Source organism: Alligator sinensis, unplaced genomic scaffold (assembly GCF_000455745.1).
Source record: "Alligator sinensis unplaced genomic scaffold, ASM45574v1 scaffold471_2, whole genome shotgun sequence".
In the NCBI taxonomy this organism is placed as follows: Eukaryota; Metazoa; Chordata; order Crocodylia; family Alligatoridae; genus Alligator; species Alligator sinensis.
Window position 1 is genome coordinate 471813 of NW_005842143.1, and position 15804 is coordinate 487616.

Sequence of the window (15804 nt, forward strand, 5' to 3'; positions counted from 1 at the left end):
GCACAGAGGCGGAAAGGGATCTTGGAGTCATTATTGACTCCAAGATGAACATGAGCCGCCAGTGCCAGACCGCAGCCAGCAAGGCCAGCCATACCTTGTCATGCATCCAAAGATGCATCTCAAGCCGGTCCAGAGAGGTGATACTCCCCCTCTATATGACATTGGTCAGACCGCAATTGGAGTACTGCGTCCATTACTGGGTGCCGCACTTTAAAAAGGATGTGGCCAGCCTGGAGAAGTTCAGAGGAAGGCCACCCATTTGGTGAGAGGGCAGCAGGATAGGCCCTATGAGGAGAGACTGAGGGACCTGAACCTGCTCAGCCTCAGCAAGAGGAGGCTGAGGGGGGACCTGGTGGCTGCCTACAAACTCATCAGGGGTGGGGATCATCAGCAAATAGGAAGAGCCCTATTCTCCCCAGCACCACCTGGGGTGACGAGGAACAATGGTAATAAGCTGATGGAGAACAGGTTTAGGTTAGAGATCAGGAGGCAATATTTTACAGTTAGGGTGGCCAGAATCTGGAACCAACTTCCTAGGGAAGTGGTCCTCGCCCCTACCTTGGGTAAATTCAAAAAGAGGGTAGATGATTACCTTCTCTGGGGTCTTGTGAACCCAGCATTCATTCCTGCCTGTGGCAGGGGGTCAGGCTAGATGATCTGTTCAGATCCCTCCTGACCCTAGCTACTACTACTATGAAAGCCTACACCTGCCCCTACTCCCACCACACACACAGATCTGGGAGGCATGGTTCTCCCCTGCCCCCTAGGAGTGTGCCATGGGAGCCACCCCCCACAAGCAGCCTGCTGCCTGTCCTGCACCCCACTGTGGCCCTGCAGCTGCACATTGTGGTCCCTGTACCCAAGCTCCATGCACTGCCCAGCCGGGCAGCATCCCCAGCCCCAGCCCTGCTCAACTCCCTCCCTCCCTACGGGGGCCTCAATTTACTTCTCTTCCCCCTGCCACTTACCTGTGGGAGCTGCTCTCCAGGCTGCCTGGGGCCATGTGCATGTATGTGCATGTGGCACCCCCTCCTCCCTAGCCTGCAGGGAGCTCATTGCAAAACTGTAAAATCTGCAGGTTTCTCCGGTAAAATGAGAAATCCATGTTTGCCTCGGGTAAAAGGCAAAATCCGCAGTTTACTCCGTTTTTCTATGTTAAATGAAAAACCTGGATCCCTGGTTATCATGTAAGCACACCTCTCAGGCTGAAATATTTACATCAGGCTAGAAAATTTCTACACCAGTTTCCCAAAGGCAATTACCTTTCTACCCATCCCTCTCATTAGAATGATCTTCAATTAATGAATTTGCTCTCACGGTAATAAGAAGGCTGGGAGAGGATTTAGTCATAGTCCTATTCTCATGTCATGATTTACACACTTTGCGTCTTTACAGAAATGAGTCAGCACCGTAAGGCCACATTCCAGAACAGAGCCATAGGAGTTTAGAGGACAGAAAACAGAACCATTCATGGCCAAGATTCAGAACAAGTGTTTATGCCAAGGAGAGACAGATGTCTACAAGTAAATGCAATCAGAGCCCCTTGAGAGAGAAAGGAAAAAGGTCTTACAAATAAATCAAGAGGAAAACAACTTCACTGAGACCAGGCTTCACTCAAAGTTCAGGATGAGCATGCATGCGCACATACAAATGCACACACTGTGATTATGTTATGTAAGGGAATGGTGAAGTGAGAGGGAGAACACAGGGAAAACAGGGAGGAAAGGATGAGAAAACAGGTCATCACCCCAACTCCATCCCCACACTACTTACGTTTGCAGCCTTCTGGTCCAAATCCAAAGTGGTTGACCTCACATCTCTCACAACGCTGACCAGTGATGCCTGGCTGACATTCACACTGCCCAGTCTGTATGTCACACTGACCATTAGTGGAACCCAGTGCATGGCAGTCACACCTGTTGATGGAGCCCATATTTCAGTGCAAGCAGTAAATACAACAGGCTGCACATACGCAACAAATTCCATTCATGGATCTCAAAAAGCCTTTACAAACATTAAGCTTTACACAACCCATATGAAGTGCACATTGCTGTCCCAGAATTATCAATGGGGAAAGCAAGGCGCATAGGTTAACTGCATTGCACAACACTACAGTGAGTCAGCAACTCAACTAGGAGCAGAATCCAGATGTCCCAGCTACCAATTTTCCTGTAATCCCAAGACTGTTTTCTGTTTAAAACACACATTTACAGCTATTTGTAAATTATCTTTCTTATACAAGTCTCATCTTATCTGTCCCTTAACTAATCCTCTCCTCCTGTCCAATCACCATGCATGTATAATCTAATCCACTTATAACAAACAAACTAGCATTAACATTAACTTTCCACCACCTGGAAAGCACAGAAACATCATGACTGCCACAGCAGAGGTCAACCTCACCTCTCACAGCCCCGTCCACTCTGGAGGTTGTAGAAGCCAGGCTCACAGGCACTACAGTCCCTCTCTATGACGTGTGGCAGGCACTCACACTGTCCAGTTACTTGACTGCAGCTCGTCTGCTGTTTCACCGTGCCATAATGATTACAATTGCAAGCTTCAAGAAAGCAGAATGTATTTGAAGAAATTAGTAGAGTACTGATGCTGCAAGAAGTACCCAACCGCAGTTCCCACATGTCATACAGCACACCAGTGCATATCTCAAACAGCAGCTTTGGCACCACATACAGTGCATCCACGTTTTGTCAGGTCTCTGGGTAAATTTACACCAACACCATTTTAACAGGTCACAAACATCAGCATAGAATTAAATCTTGCACTTTATAGGAGGCCTGCACACAATGCCATGATCTGAATTCCGGTATTTTCCCTTGTCTTGGTCTGACAAAAAAAAAACTGAGTACAAAAGAACAGACACCTGAGATCATCCAATTATCCCAAAGGTATGCTGTAGAGATTAAGAGGCTGTGTCTGTAATTCTGATAAATCCATTGATTTTCCTGCATGAAAGGACAAAAGGCAGCACTTACCTTTGCACTTGCTCTCAGGGTTTGGAGCTAAGGGGTTCCCAAAGAACCCAACTTTGCAGCGGTCACAGTAGAAGCCAGCTGTGTTGTAGATGCATTTCAGGCATTCACCTGTTTGTCTGTTACAGTTTCCCACAGCATTGGGATCAACGTTGTCATTGCACTGGCAGAGACGGCAAGGCCTTCCAGTAGCATATTCACTAAGAGGGTCTCCAAAATAGCCATCGTCACATAACTCACACCTTTTACCTGGGGGCAGGATGAACACACACATTACATTAGGAAGCCATATATTAAAACCTAATTTGGATTCTCTTTACAGCCCTTTCTGCTATATAGCCCTTCTCATCTTGTTTCTTCATCTATTGTGATGTGACAAGGAAGTCATGGTGAGTTTGGAGCTCTCAAGGAAGAGTATGCAGCAACCTTCATAAGTAAAGCTGCCTTTTGATTTTTAGCTAAATTACTATTTGAAACACTCTGATTCAGTCTTTTTGCAGTGATAACAATAAGATACTTGGAAAAAACTGTTCATGTATTGTCCACTTGAAACTCCTAAAGCCAACCAATTTTGGAAATTTGCCTATACCTGTCAGGTGACTAGGAGTGCTTTTAGTGCCATTTTCCAATGTAGGCAATCACCAATGCAAAGCTCAGTTCCCCTGTCTTCCTACCCAGTGTCTGAACATTTTATCCCTCCCTAAAATTTCCTATGCAAAAAGCCAAATACTTCACAAAGTCTTTAAGACTCGTCAATGGTAATTCTCAGTAGTTGCACTCTTTCAGACCCTTGAGAAGGCTTCTCTAAGAAGAGACACAGAATACTCATTAGATAGAGAAAAGCTGTTTGCATCTCAGGAAACACTTTTATAGGTAAATCTCTTCTTCTCGTTCCCTCTCCCATCCTGTCCCAAATCATAAGAGAGGGTATATTTAGGAGGGGTGCACGAGGCACTGAAACCCCATAGATTCAACAGTGACTGGTGTGGGAATGTCAGACATACCAGTTATAACCAAAGATAAGCCCAAATCAAAATCTGACTTAAGATCTCAACTTTACAGTTTTGGACAATAACTCTATCAAGAATTTATTGCATGTACATGCACCTCCCACAAGCAGATCTCTAGATTATTATATTTAGCCAGGCACAGCAAACTTGGGCAGGAATTCAGAGCCAGTCTTAGTTCAGCTATGTTCTTACAAGCATTTATAGTTATCTGGTTCTTTTGACTGCTTGGTGTCAAGCATAAATTCATCTCAAGGTCTAGAGTAAAGTGCCCCTTTGAATTCTACGTGCTGATTACATACACACGAGAGGTTTTATTTGAAGAGTTTAATACCCACATACTCTGGCTAACAATCAGAATAAAGCACCTGATGAAACACTTCTGTTTCAGGTTATTAAAAACACATTCTACAAATCAGCTCACTAGGCCTGATGATTCACTAAAGACTATGACTCCTAGACAGAAAAAGCCTTCTGCAGTAAACCGTACGCAATGTCTGCCAGGATAGCAGAGGGGAGATATGACCCCTATTTCTGTCTGCATCAGAGCAGGAAGAATAGCAGCCCTCACCGACTCTTACAGGCTCCTATTTTCTGCCAAGACCCACCTCAGCATCATGTGAACAACAGTACTCTGTATCAGATGTTTGTATGTCTCGCATATCATAGACATTTTCAGACTTTGCTTGAATTAAATCTCAGTTGTTTCTTCTTCAAGGAAGAACTGGCTTTTTGGAGTTCACAGCATTAAGCTTTGGAAAAACAGTGAACCCAATACCGGTTACAAACTATCTGCTAAGAAGAAATACAGAACAAAAGGTGGAAGCACTCAGTTCTGCTCATTTCACTTCATTAGTGGAAGCAGATCTACAGTAAAGCAGTTCTGAAAACCAGTGGGTTTCAAAAGCTCTGAATAGAGAACATACCTGTGACACCAGAAGGACAATTCGTGCATACCACCTCTTTTGTCTTAGGCACTATGGCACAGCTTGAGCCTCCTGGACACGGACATGGCTGACAGTCAGAGGAAGTGCCTGCAGTCGCATCACCATAATATCCCTCGCTGCACTTTTCACAGTGAGGACCTGCTGTGTTATGCCTGCAGTCACATGCACCTGTTTTTGTGGGAAGAAAAAAAACCCATAGCAGGACGTTTTCACTTTTCTCTAGTCACTGACACCACCATTATTTGAAAAGAAAATCCAGGAACCCTCCTACTGCTCACCCCTGTATACCAATTCCCATTTCTCCTCCTTACCAGTCTCTGGATCACATGTCTCACTGTGCTCATTGCAGGTGCACAGTACACATGAACTGTATGGCCCAAGGCTAGGAGTCTCCCTCCTGTAACTTGGGGCACAGTGCTCGCAAAGCTGTCCTTCATATCCTGCTGGGCAGGTGCAGCTCTCCACCCATGCTGCTGGGGCTCCAGGCCCTGGACGAGCACTCACAATTGTGACATCATCCAGATAGCCAGCATCTGGAAAGAGAAGGGTTTCATTACTCATACATAACAAACAGTACAAGACAAGCTGATGTACACAAGGTCAGATGTAAGCCTGTTCATGGCACCAATTATGCAGTGTCAAGAGATGGATTCACTACCACTATGATAGGAAAGTTCATAATTATTTAGGCTACAGAAGGATGCAAGGTAGCTCAGAGGAAGGAAACACACACACACAAGCCAGGAAGTGAAGTGGAGAGTCTCTTCTGCGTGAGCTACACAGGCCCACAGCAATGACACTTACGTATCAGCCTTTCTGCAATGCAGCTTCAGAAATTATAATTTGTATAAATATAGCTTGACAGTAAAAGTCCCACCTTGTGGGTATTCCCAAACAGTTTCTATCCTTCCATAAGAGATGCAAAGACCAAAACTTCCTGAATCTTTAATGCATCTGTAAAACTTGTATAATGGATCCTTCACCAGAACTGCACTCTCATAGTAGCAGAAAAAAAACTAAGGCATCCCTCTACCTGCCATTGTTTGGGTGTTTTGCCTCCAACTTCAACTTCCCTTGGTAATTTACTACAGAGATTGGGTGCAATTCCTCTTAGGCAGCGTTTTCTCTAAATAGAGTGGTTGTTATGCTGTTTATAACAATGTAGGGGTGTTGGTATTGGTGCAGAAGTTCAAGCACTCCAAGAAGAACCCCAGGTGTCCTGGGACATTAGCAGCAAAAGGAATGCTCAGAAGTCAAGTCCCTCTATACATTTCCTCCTCTTCATTTCATAATCCATACATTCCTTGAATGTAAACAGATTCTACTTAAAATTCTTGTAGCTTCCTGACCTTTACATTCATACACACATTTTCATGCTATTTTACTGTGAATCCGTTATGCAACAGTGTTTCAGCCACCAACATTTTATCTCTATGACCCAGTCCCAAAAATCCTTCCTCTGTGGAACTTCCGCTGAAGTGAACTGAAGTTCTGCACATGAAGAGCTTTTAAGATCAGCCCATCCCCATTTAGAAAACTCATCGTCCATTCTTTCATGACACATTACAAGCACCACAGAAGTGATATATATCTTTAATCTATATCAAAGGTGGGCAATTATTTCAGCTAGAGGGCTACTTAAGTTTTAGTGAGTTGTCAAGGGCCATGCACACAAAATCCTTTAGAGGATATCATTTTAACAAATTATAGATAAAAACAAATCATAGGCTAAAAATCAAGTATCTAGTATAACACATTTTAATTTTATTTTTTTTAAATTGTTCTGATTTATGTTTTTTGAGTAGTATATATAGAAATGACTGCATAATAGCTCAAAATAGTCTTACTCTAGTATATTGCATGTGCGGAGGGGAGTTGGGGGGGAGGGGGGTGCTACCCATGCGCTAGGTCCTGGGAGCTGGCGGAGGGGGGAGGAGGGGCAGGGGGCACGTGCAGCAGTGCTTGCCCGGGCAGTGCAGGGGCAGGTGTGGTCTGCCCCTAACCCCCCTCAGCTGTCCCCATGGTGCTCCAAATGGGGCCAAGCCCTACCTGCTCCTGCCCAGGATAGCCCGCACTGTGCTCCTGCCCAGCTTCAGCCCCAGCCAGCATGCACAGCTTCCCAGTGGGGCTGCTCCCAGTGCAGCTGCAGCTGCTCAAGAAACTGCTCAGCTCCCACCTCCAGCAACAACTCCTCCTGTCCTAGCTGCACCATTCTAGGCAGCAGGCAGCACAGGGAAGGACAATGGCCATGGGGATGCATGACAAACACCACAAGCCCAGCCAGGCAGGGGGAAGCTGCACCCTGGCACCTCCTGCCCCAGCATGTGTAGCTCCAGCTTTCAGTTGCCTTCCACCCACTCTGCCTGCCTTCAGGTGGCTGTTCATTATGCCAGGTGGGTAGAAGGTGGACAGGAAGTGGAGCCCCACATACTGGGCCAGGAGTCACCTAGCTGCAGCTTCCCTCCCTCCCTGGCTGGGTGTGTGGTACCCAGCACACACCCCCATGACTGCACCCCTTCCCTGTGCTACCTGCTGCCCAGAGCAGCAGCAGGAGCAGGAGGAGGAGGAACTGAGCAGTTCCCCAGGTGGCTGCAGCCACACCAGGAGCAGCCCTGCTGGGAGCTGTGTGCACTAGCTGGGGCCGGGGCCAGGGCCAAGGGTAGGGGCACAGGGGGGAACATGATGCAGGCTGCCCCAGATGGAAGCAGACAGCGCTCAGCTCCATGCTGAGCACTGCAGGGGCAACTGCAGGCCAGATGCAATCAACTGGTAGGTGTCCACCCGTGGGCTGGATCCAATCAGTTGGCGAGCCATATCTAGCCCACAGGCTGTATTTTGCCCACCCCATATTAAAAGATCCCTGCTGAGACTTTCTTCAAAACTCTAGAATGGGCCAAGTATGCTGCCAGATTTGTTACCAATTAAATCTAGCCTGTATTTTACAGAAGCAGGGGAGAGGACAATAACTGTAATGGCATTTCCTCTCTAGGCCAGTGCAAAAAGTCCAGGAAGCTGAAATCACAAGAGGTCAGCTCCTGTAATTTGTGGACTCTGGACAAATTACTAGCCTTAGATATTTGTGACTGGCACCTGCAACACAGCAGCCACTGTTACTCTGCAATAATGCGGATGGTTTGCACATCTTGTTATCTACTCCAAACCTCATTTCTATACCTACTTCTCTCACTGTACGTTCCACGGATCTTGATAGAAGTCAAGTTGTGAAGCAGTTTTTGAAACTCAAAAGGGGTAAGAGCTGGCCTCCATGGGTAATCTGTTGCCTCATGAAGTCTATGGAAAAGAATCAAGGTTATTTACATGATTCACAGCTTTCACGCACTAAATAACTTTATTCCTTTACATGGCCCATTCCAGCAATTATATGCTGCTACAACATATTTAGCATATATTCACACACAACTGCCAATGAGTTAGCCCTTGGTTAATCTAATCTCAGTTACAGAACAAGTTCCAATTTAAAAGAGCAAATTTAGCACTGTTACTTTTCTCACTGAATCCAATGTCTGTTCCATGTTAGATATCCCCCTTCCTTCCTCTTCTTTCCACGTGACATGGAAAACTGGCTTACCTGAAGGTGTATTTCAGTGTGTTCTCACTGGGATAAGAATTGCCCTGAGCAATAAGAGGCACAGACACTCTAAAGTCAGCCCCTTCAAGCACCAGGTCCTCTGCAGACAGACGGGTGTCCCTTCGATCCACTCTGAAGGAGAAGGTCAGGTTTTGACCGTAACTCAAAACCTGGTTACCCAAGAACTTGCCTGGAACAGAATTATAAACCCTTATGATTAGAGACCAACAAGTTACAATATGGCAATCTGGTGAATTTTAGAGGATCTCATCTCTGACACTACTTACCTGGTGCAACAAAATAGATAGGGAAATAGCTGTCTGAGGTAACTGAGATGTCCTGGGTCTCAGCACTCCACTGGAGTAATATTTCAGAGCCATCTCGTTGTTCAGCACGCCACTCATCCTCACCTGAAACCCAGATATACAAGAGCCCCATAAAATGGATCACATCACACACTGCATGTAGAATACTGCTCAGCAGTGCTGGAATTTTTACCCTGAATTTTATCCACTGGTGCTAAATGGCTTTAAAGTGTGTTAACTACTATTAGAAAGCCAAGGAACTCCTTTCCAGGTGAGACCTAGAATTTTTTAAAGTTACGACATCATACAAACTGCACCCACTTCCACAGTGATTCTCAACCAGAGGCTATGGCATCCTGGAATGCCTTGAGATCCTTTCCAGGGTGCCCCAGTGTGCCATGCAATGTTAGCCCTGTAAGGCTAACTTAACACGTAACCTACAAGATATACCCAGAGTCTTCAAACAGGAATTCACAGTGTAAAAAACATTCTGACCCGTTGTGAGTTTTTCAAGTTCTTTGCAACAGAAAAATTGTACTATTTTTCCATAGTCAAAAAATGAGTGAAAACAAAGAGCTAGTATTTTCTAAGAGGTGCCTTGAATTTATCAAGGGGTGCCTAGAGTACAAAAAAGGTTGAGAAACACTGCACTATGAGCTAACTTCCAAACTCCGGTCTTCAACACACTTTACAACTTTTTTGTTGTTTACTACTTAATTTTAATTAAGTACTTGCTCTCCAAACAATAGAAAAGTCTGTATTGGTGTATGAAAACAAGACAGACCGTATGAGAAGCAAGTCTTCCCTTGCTACCAAAAAACACAACCTACACTTTACCACAGTCAAACAGAATTCAAAACCTAAGAGTTTTATTCTTAAAATTTAGAATCCCGAACACTTGGCTGGGTTCTAAGGTTGAGAAAACACTTTCTCCCTTAAGTGTAGTGTGCTTGTATCTATAACATACATGTCAGTGGGTGCATCTACACATGCAATTAATGCAAAGCAATAAACTCTAGAGCTGTTTGAGCCACAGTAAACTGCTCCCAGGCACATGCACCTGGGACGGCAGCAATTTGAGCTGGGGTGGAGCAGGCCCCTGGCTGACTGGGATGACTGGGCACAATTTACACATGCAGTCAGCATCTACATGTGCATTTCAATGCAGTAAATTACTCCATAGTAGGATAGTACTGTCCCCAGTACTATCTTACGGTGGCATTAATTTATCGTGCACCAATACCGACGCATGTGTAGACCGGGATGTTTTATTGCAGAGCTAATTAATCTACTCCGCAGTAAAGTGCCTGTGTAGATGCACCTAGTGTTTCAAACCAAGATGTTGAAAGTCAGACCCAGAGTTAACCACTTATATAACAAACATCTGATATTTCAAAGAGGCGTAGCACTTAAAGCACCTATTCATAGGGATAGGCCTTGCAGGTACTTGAATTTCTGGAAAGGAAACCTTTCTATATTTAGGTACCGCAGCACAGAGACAGTATTAGTTTTTAGACTCAAATCTATACCCCAGCCTTGTTAAAGTCAAAGGAAGGTCAGGTTTTACCAAACTGGAAGTTGGAGGTGATGCTGTAGACACTGTAGCCAATGGCATTCGTGCAGACTGAGGAGTGTCCAAAACAGAAACAGGGGTTACAGCCCCTAGGATTTGCTGGATCCAGACTGAAAAACCCAGGTTTACATCTGAAGATGAGCAGGAGAAAGAAACTGAATTTTTCCACTGTTTTACAAACACACAGCCATAGACCTAAAACATTCCACATTCAACAAAACAGCTGGAAGAGACTGAGGAAAAGCCATTTACCTCTCACAGTTGAATCCCTCCACATTGTCCTTGCAGGTACATCGCCCTGTTTCGATGTTGCAGTCATCTGTGCTACCAGCAGTATTACAAGAACATGACCTGAAACAGACAGGAGAGTGAAGAAATAACACCCACCAAGGAATATGTACAGAAGCCAGATGGAGAAGAAAGCTTATAGAAAATCCTCATGCTACTTGAACCTATAGATCAAGTAGTTTCTTCAACTTTTACTTCAATTACAGGCCAAGAATCCCTTACCTGCACCCAGCCTCTGAGAGAGAGTGGAACCCTGGCCGGCATCGGTCACATTTATCACCCGTTACACCAGACTTGCAGCTGCAGCGACCATAATTATCGCACTGTGTGCTGAGGGAGCCTTGAGAATAGGGAGATAAGGGAACTGCATTAGCCTGTGATGGTTCAGATCAAACTACTTGTTCAAGAAAGCTGTATGGGATGGCTGGGGAAAGGGAAGAGAAGAACAGCGAAGTATAGCTCCAAGGATGAGAATGACAGCTTGCCAACAGCCTAGGGGCTGCAACTAATTAACATAAAATTTCTTATGCCACCATGATCGCTCAAACAACATGCAGATATGCATCCGTGCATAATAAAACTACACTGACCTTGCAATCCCCCTTTGCCATTTTATTATTTATGTTTTTGCTCTCCTTTTTATACTGGGTTTTATCCCTCGTTCTTCTTCCATTCTCATTTTTCTCCTTGCAACTTTATTTCATTCTTTGCCTTCTTATTCTCAGCACAGCACCTACAACCTTCTCAGTCTTGACACTATTTTGTCCAAGTCCCTGCTTTACACCTACTCGCCTTAGTTTCCCCTTAGCCTGGATATTCCCTAACCAGTTTCCTCCACATTCTGTTTTCTTCTTGGTTCCGAGACAGAATTCAAGAGCAAAATGTAACTCTACTGAGCTACATCCACGGGTGGAATTCATGACCTGTACAGGACTCCAAATTAAGTCTCACACTTTTAGCAAGGGAATTTCTTAAAGCTACACTCTATTCAAATACAATGAATGTAAACTTTAGTTTCTTTCCCTGGAGAAAGACAGAAATGAGAGTCAGTTTGTGAGGAGACCCTCAAAATATTAAGAAACAGTTTATATATAGGGAAAGCTTTTTTAACCTATTGAAGAGAGGATGCTCTCTCCTGAGCATTTGCTTGGCTGGCAATCTGGAAAATTTTAGTGTTCTAGTATTAACCAAGGGACGAAAATAAAATATAACACCGCATTTTAGAAGAAAAGGAATGGGTTCTGCCTTCGACTTCATGCTCTACTGTAAAAACTGTAGTATAGCAAAGTGAAAAAGTCCTAAGAGGATCCAACTAGACAGAATGGGTAAGAACAAACAGCTCACAAAACCTTTACCATATACAGGCAAAGTTCAAATCCCTTCAGCAATTCAGTCCATAATTATTTAGAAAATCACTATGCAGATAAAAATATCACCCTGAATCAACCCACATACTTTAAATATACACTGAATAACAAATATGCCACAGGATCCAAAGTCAAACACTTCAGTATTAAGATATTACTCCCTTTGAAATGTACCTCTTTATATCTGTTCATTTCTCATCCCATGCCCCTGCCTGCCATTAACATTGGGCAAAATTTGATCTCAACCTAAGTCCACTGAAAGCCTGGGAGTGGTGGCAGAGGAAGAGACATGCAGGCCTTTCCTGGGTCAAAATGTTCTTGATTGTAAAACTCCCCTTCTGGAGTTAGAAAAGAGATAGGCCTGATACTGTCCTTCAATGGCTGATTTTAGTACATACTGTGAGCACAGATTTATTTCAGCTGGTCTATTTTTAATCATCTCATCATACTTTAGTAACTACTACCCTTTTATTTTTCCTTATTCCTCCTGTAGGGCTGGTCCATGTATGGTTTGAATGATCAACTTCACTACTCTTGGGTTTTTTCTTGTGCCAGAACTTTATTCTCATCAAAATATAATCTTGCTATGTATTTTGACTTTTCTTTAACAATGTTTTGGAAAAAGCTTGTTTGGTTCACACTGCAGTGCTTAGCTACCCCACCACAAATGCCTTATTTAAAACTTTAATAAAACAAAGGATTAGAATTTATGATGATTTGGATACACACATCTTCAAGAATTCTAATGGACTACATTGACTTCATAGTTTCACCTACTAGGTGTGTGTGGGGGCATAGCATATCATGGTACAAAGCAAAAATTCATCTGGAATTCATCTGAAAAAAGCACCAACTGTTCAGGCATAGTATATGCTTAACATTTATGATCTGCACATTTTCTACATGATATCAGACCTAAATAGACACAAATTATGAGCAGATTTATTTCATATTTTCAAGTTCAAATATTACATCCCATACATTATATTTGATTAAAAGGTCAGTTTCAAAGTAGCTACAGATGTTTAAAGTGACAGGTGAAAATATTCTGCAAACCTACTTACCAACAGGGTTACAGTTACATGGGAGACATGCTTCCTCACTTCCAAGGCGGTAGAAATTTTCCCGGCACCTTTCACAGTTGGCCCCATCAGTGTTATCCAAGCAGCCTACACAATGGCCACCATGACCCGTAGAACGGTACAGCTCAGGGTCAAAATAACATTCCTGAGACCGCCCATTGCAGTTGCAAGCTGTGGGAAAGCCACAAGGTATAATTAGCCAATATTTTATTAAGACCTCCTACCTGTAACAGATGGACATAGTGGGAGTGTCTATACATGCACTTTAAAGCACATTAGTCTATTTTAATGTGCATTAAAGCATCACTGAAAAAACTGTGTTACTTAAAAATCATACTCTTCAGTTAATGCACAGTAAAACAAGCTAATGCGCATTCTCCTAGCACCTCACAATGGAAGTACTTCAAGAGGGATATGGAAAACCTTGACAGGGTCCTACTCGGATGGTTAGGGGCCTGCAGGTAAGGTCCTACGAGGAGAGTTTGAGGGACCTGGGTCTCTTCAGCCTCCACAAGAAAAGGCTGAGGGGACGGCCACAATATCCCCCCTTAGCTCTTTGAGTCCAGTCCCTTGCCCTGGACAGGAATGATCTACTAGGGTCCCTTCCGTCCCTAAACATTTGTGAAATCTATGAGGTACTAGATCTAATGGCGCATTAACTGGAGTGTGTTAATGCACATGTAGACGCACCCACAAAATCTAATGGACCTGCTCCAGTAACAAATTGTAGGGGAGTTGGCATAAGAGCAGCTGTATATGAGTATCATAAGTATATGAGGGCAATAATAAAAAACACACACACAACACCAACAGCATATACGGCATCAGTCAGGGAGACTGTGAGCACTGGGAGAGGTACAGCGGGTATAGATGCTAGAGATAAGCAAAGGCTTGGTCAGCACAACCATGTGAAATCTAGATAACCATCTTATCCTCTCAACCATCAAAAGCACCGACATGAAATCAAAGCTTTTGGTTTCCTTTCCTCTAGTTAGTGTGAGGAGTTAACCTTTAGAAAACTAATGCTCCAGGGGAGATCAGTGGTCTCTGAGGCATGTCAGAAGGAAAACTAGCATTTTCCATTCTGCTTTCTCACTAGCTGAGTTAGTTTCTACTCTTCACGTTTCTCTCCCACACAATAATGCTGACCTCAGCCATACAAACAGGATGAGAAGATAAAGGTGAGACCAGCTTTCCAGCTGTGAACTGTGAGAAAAAAAAAAATTTCCCCCCTATGGAGCCAGATTACAAAATGCTTACATCTAGGGAAGTGAGGTAAAGCAAGACACTGTTTTAATTGAGCTGTCAGCTCAAGTCAGAGGACTTGTACAGATAACCAGAACTTGTTACCCATATACTTTCAGACAAGAAGAAGATTCTGTCAGAAAAATCTTCTTCCTTAACTAAGCTATTAGAAACCATGGCTTAAGTTATAACAAAAGACCAGGCAAGGGAAATAGACTGTAGGGATATACATTAGAAACACTGAATCTTTACAGCAGACCAAACCCAGAAGATGCCAGAAATCACCAAAGTAAGTTGAGAGATCAAGAATTCAAAATGCAAAGAGAAGATGCCACTGAGTTTGGCTTATCCAAAAGGCCACAGCATTCATCATGATCTATAGCAGTAGTGCTCAACCTTTTGTCCCCATGAGCTAGGTTGAGTGGCATGGGGCCAGTCCAAGTGCCAGGAATGGGCCCTGCACCTCCCTCAATCTAGTGAGTAAGGCCACACCCTGCAGAGTTTCCCATGAACTCATGGGGAGTCCCTATGGGCCATAAGATTTGGCATCCAGGGCCATATCTGGTCCACAGACCAGGGGTTGAGCACCCCGATCTACAGAGTGCTAAACCATACTTGTTTTCAATGTGCCTTAAGCACTGTTCAATATCATTTTCGCAAATGCCACAAATGCATGAAATAACTCTGCTCTGCGGTAGGTATGAACAAACATTTCACAGGATCGTTAAAAACATTTTTCTGCTAAGGCCCAGAAAGCCTTCCAGTATAACTCTGCACTATATTTCCAGAAATTTTCTATTTCAAGGCAAGAGAGTCCACAGGCGCACCATTATTGGTGTGCTGATCTCTTAATACTATAATAAACGCTGCTCTAGGTCAGGGACCTGAAGTTTCTGGACAGCATTTGCCACAGTTGTCCTTTGATCCTTAATGGGACCTCTAAACATTAACACAACACAAATAATAAATGACAACACCATACTTGCATAAATGGGTTTCATTACTAAAGGGTCATCAAGTTCTGGATGATCAAATGGTAGGGGTGCACCAATAGAGATTTTGAGGGCCGACAGCCGATTTTTAATGAGGCATATCAGCCGATACCAGTCCGAATTCTGATATGCAGCTCTTCAGCTTGAAGAGCTGCATCCAGCTGGTAAGTCTGGTGTGGTGGAAGTGGAGGGAAGGGGTGTGAGGGGTGGGGCAGATGAGGCCCCTGCGGTGAGGGAGGGAATAAGGCTGGGGCTGACCAGCCAGGGTGGGAAGGGGAGCAGGATACAGCCACAAGTGGCTTGTCCAGGGAGAGGGGGATGGGAGAAAGAAGGGGTGTGCCCCCCTGGATCTGCATGGAGCAGGCTGCAGCTGTGGCCTGGGGCCAGCACAGGATGGAGGCACGGCTTGTCGTTGACCCGGG

At 44.2% G+C, this 15804-nt stretch overlaps 1 protein-coding gene across 1 annotated transcript in view; it reads right to left on the bottom strand.

The window, feature by feature from the left end:
- LAMC1 (laminin subunit gamma 1) overlaps positions 1-15804 on the bottom strand; it is a 151732-nt gene that overhangs the window by 19222 nt on the left and 116706 nt on the right. The window contains exons 5-16 of the mRNA XM_014520723.2: positions 13128-13316; positions 10919-11036; positions 10661-10759; positions 10403-10539; positions 8818-8940; positions 8531-8720; positions 8120-8232; positions 5253-5474; positions 4921-5109; positions 2991-3236; positions 2404-2557; positions 1774-1916 (exon numbers count right to left, since the gene is read on the bottom strand). Coding sequence (XP_014376209.2) covers positions 1774-1916; positions 2404-2557; positions 2991-3236; positions 4921-5109; positions 5253-5474; positions 8120-8232; positions 8531-8720; positions 8818-8940; positions 10403-10539; positions 10661-10759; positions 10919-11036; positions 13128-13316 — 1923 coding nt within the window. The remainder of the gene's footprint in view (positions 1-1773; positions 1917-2403; positions 2558-2990; positions 3237-4920; positions 5110-5252; positions 5475-8119; positions 8233-8530; positions 8721-8817; positions 8941-10402; positions 10540-10660; positions 10760-10918; positions 11037-13127; positions 13317-15804) is intronic.